Source organism: Pinus tabuliformis, chromosome J (assembly GCF_031772625.1).
Source record: "Pinus tabuliformis cultivar Carrire ecotype Pingquan chromosome J, CPIR1, whole genome shotgun sequence".
In the NCBI taxonomy this organism is placed as follows: Eukaryota; Viridiplantae; Streptophyta; class Pinopsida; order Pinales; family Pinaceae; genus Pinus; species Pinus tabuliformis.
In genome coordinates this window covers 1,018,877,089-1,018,878,607 of record NC_142295.1, presented here as the reverse complement: position 1 = coordinate 1,018,878,607, position 1,519 = coordinate 1,018,877,089, and the positions used below count along the sequence as shown (strand labels likewise).

General features: G+C 45.0%; 1 protein-coding gene across 1 annotated transcript; it reads right to left on the bottom strand.

Annotated features, from left to right (window-relative positions):
• Positions 1-269: 269 nt before the first annotated feature.
• Positions 270-755, bottom strand: LOC149230322 (uncharacterized). Its single transcript, XM_089381272.1, has one exon. It carries the CDS (start codon positions 753-755, stop codon positions 270-272), a length of 486 nt encoding a protein of 161 aa, XP_089237398.1.
• Positions 756-1,519: the final 764 nt, after the last annotated feature.

Here is a 1,519-nt window from a genome sequence, read left to right as displayed (position 1 = left end):
GATGCTACCCGCTCCCACTGACTCTGTTGATGGGGACTACATGTGTGCCCACTGACGCTACTTCTCCCCCCCGGCCGTAAATGGGTTGCGGTAAGAGAAAACTTTGCCGCAACCTTATTGATATTTGCCACCCATATATTTTTTTCTTTTAAGTTGCGGAAGGGCTTCAGGTGTGCGCCATTCACCCATTGATGCAGTAAGACTCCATCCAGTTGCACAAGCCTAACTGCACCCGAATCTCAGATTTCTGTTACTATGAATGGACCTAGCTAGTGCATCTGCAATTTCCCTGGGAACTTCTGGAACTTGTTATCGTAAAGGAGCACTGGTTCCTCTACTCCAAATGATTTCCTCTTGATATGCCTATTGTTCCAAGCTTTCTTCCTTTGCTGCTCCACTGATTGATGGAATAATGCTAAAAACTGGGTTTCGTCAAGTTCCATCAGTTGGTTTAGTCGCTCTCTTAAGGCACTGTTGTCTTTCATTCCCGTTGCCTTTGAGATGAACATGTTTGGTAGTATAAATTCTGTTGGTACTACCGCTTCCCTTCCATATACAAGTTGAAGTGGAGTTTGCTTATGGAGTCTTTTTACTGTCATCCTATATGCCCATAAGGTTGTGGGTATTCTTTCATCCCAATCATCCCTATTGGTAGATATGACTTTTGTGAGTCCTTTCTCCAGTATCTTGTTAAATGCTTCTACTGCACCATTGGATTGTGGGTGGTATGGGTTGATCTTGTTGTGTTGAACCATGAATGTCTTTAGCAACGACTCAATGGCCTTGTTCAGGAAATGCATGCCTTGGTCATTTATGTGGCTCCTCGGGCATCCAAACTGTGAAATGATGTTCTCAAATATGAACCTTGCCGCTGTTTTTGCTGTGGAGTCTGCTACAGGTGCTGCCTTTTCTCACCTTGTGAGGTATTCCGTTGCTGTTATGATGTACCTTGCTCGCGAATGCCTCACTGGTGGAGAAATGGGTCCAATGAAGTATACCACCCACTTATCAAAGATTTGCATTGTGTGGACCAGATGTAGAGGCAGCTCATCACGTCTCGATGACTTTCCAACCCTTTGACAAATGTCACATGTCCTGGAAAATTCTTTAGAATCCTTATGGATAGTTGGCCACCACAGTCCTACGTGGAGTATCTTTCTTGCGGTGGCCTTCCCTCCTACATGACCTCCTGCGACCCCTGCATGGCACTCCCATAAGACATCATTCCTTTCATGCTGAAGGACACAATGCCTCAGTATTTGATCTAAGCCCATCTTATAAAGGTGTCCCGCAATCAGTTGGTAATCTGCTGCCCTAACTACTAAGTGCCATCTCTGTGCTACTGTGTATTCTGTTGGGCAGTGACCAGTTGTTAAGAATGAGACAATTTGTTTCAGGTGGTTCAGAATTTCCTCTACTCTGAATAAATCGACATCGAGCAACCGATCATCTATTGCTCCTTCATTTTCCCTTGTTTCCAGCCGTGACAAGTGGTCTAGTCCCACATTGAGTCTGCCGG

Excerpts from the sequence above, each read along its gene's own strand:
- LOC149230322 (XM_089381272.1), bottom strand. The coding sequence starts at position 755 with ATGGTTCAACACAACAAGATCAACCCATACCACCCACAATCCAATGGT.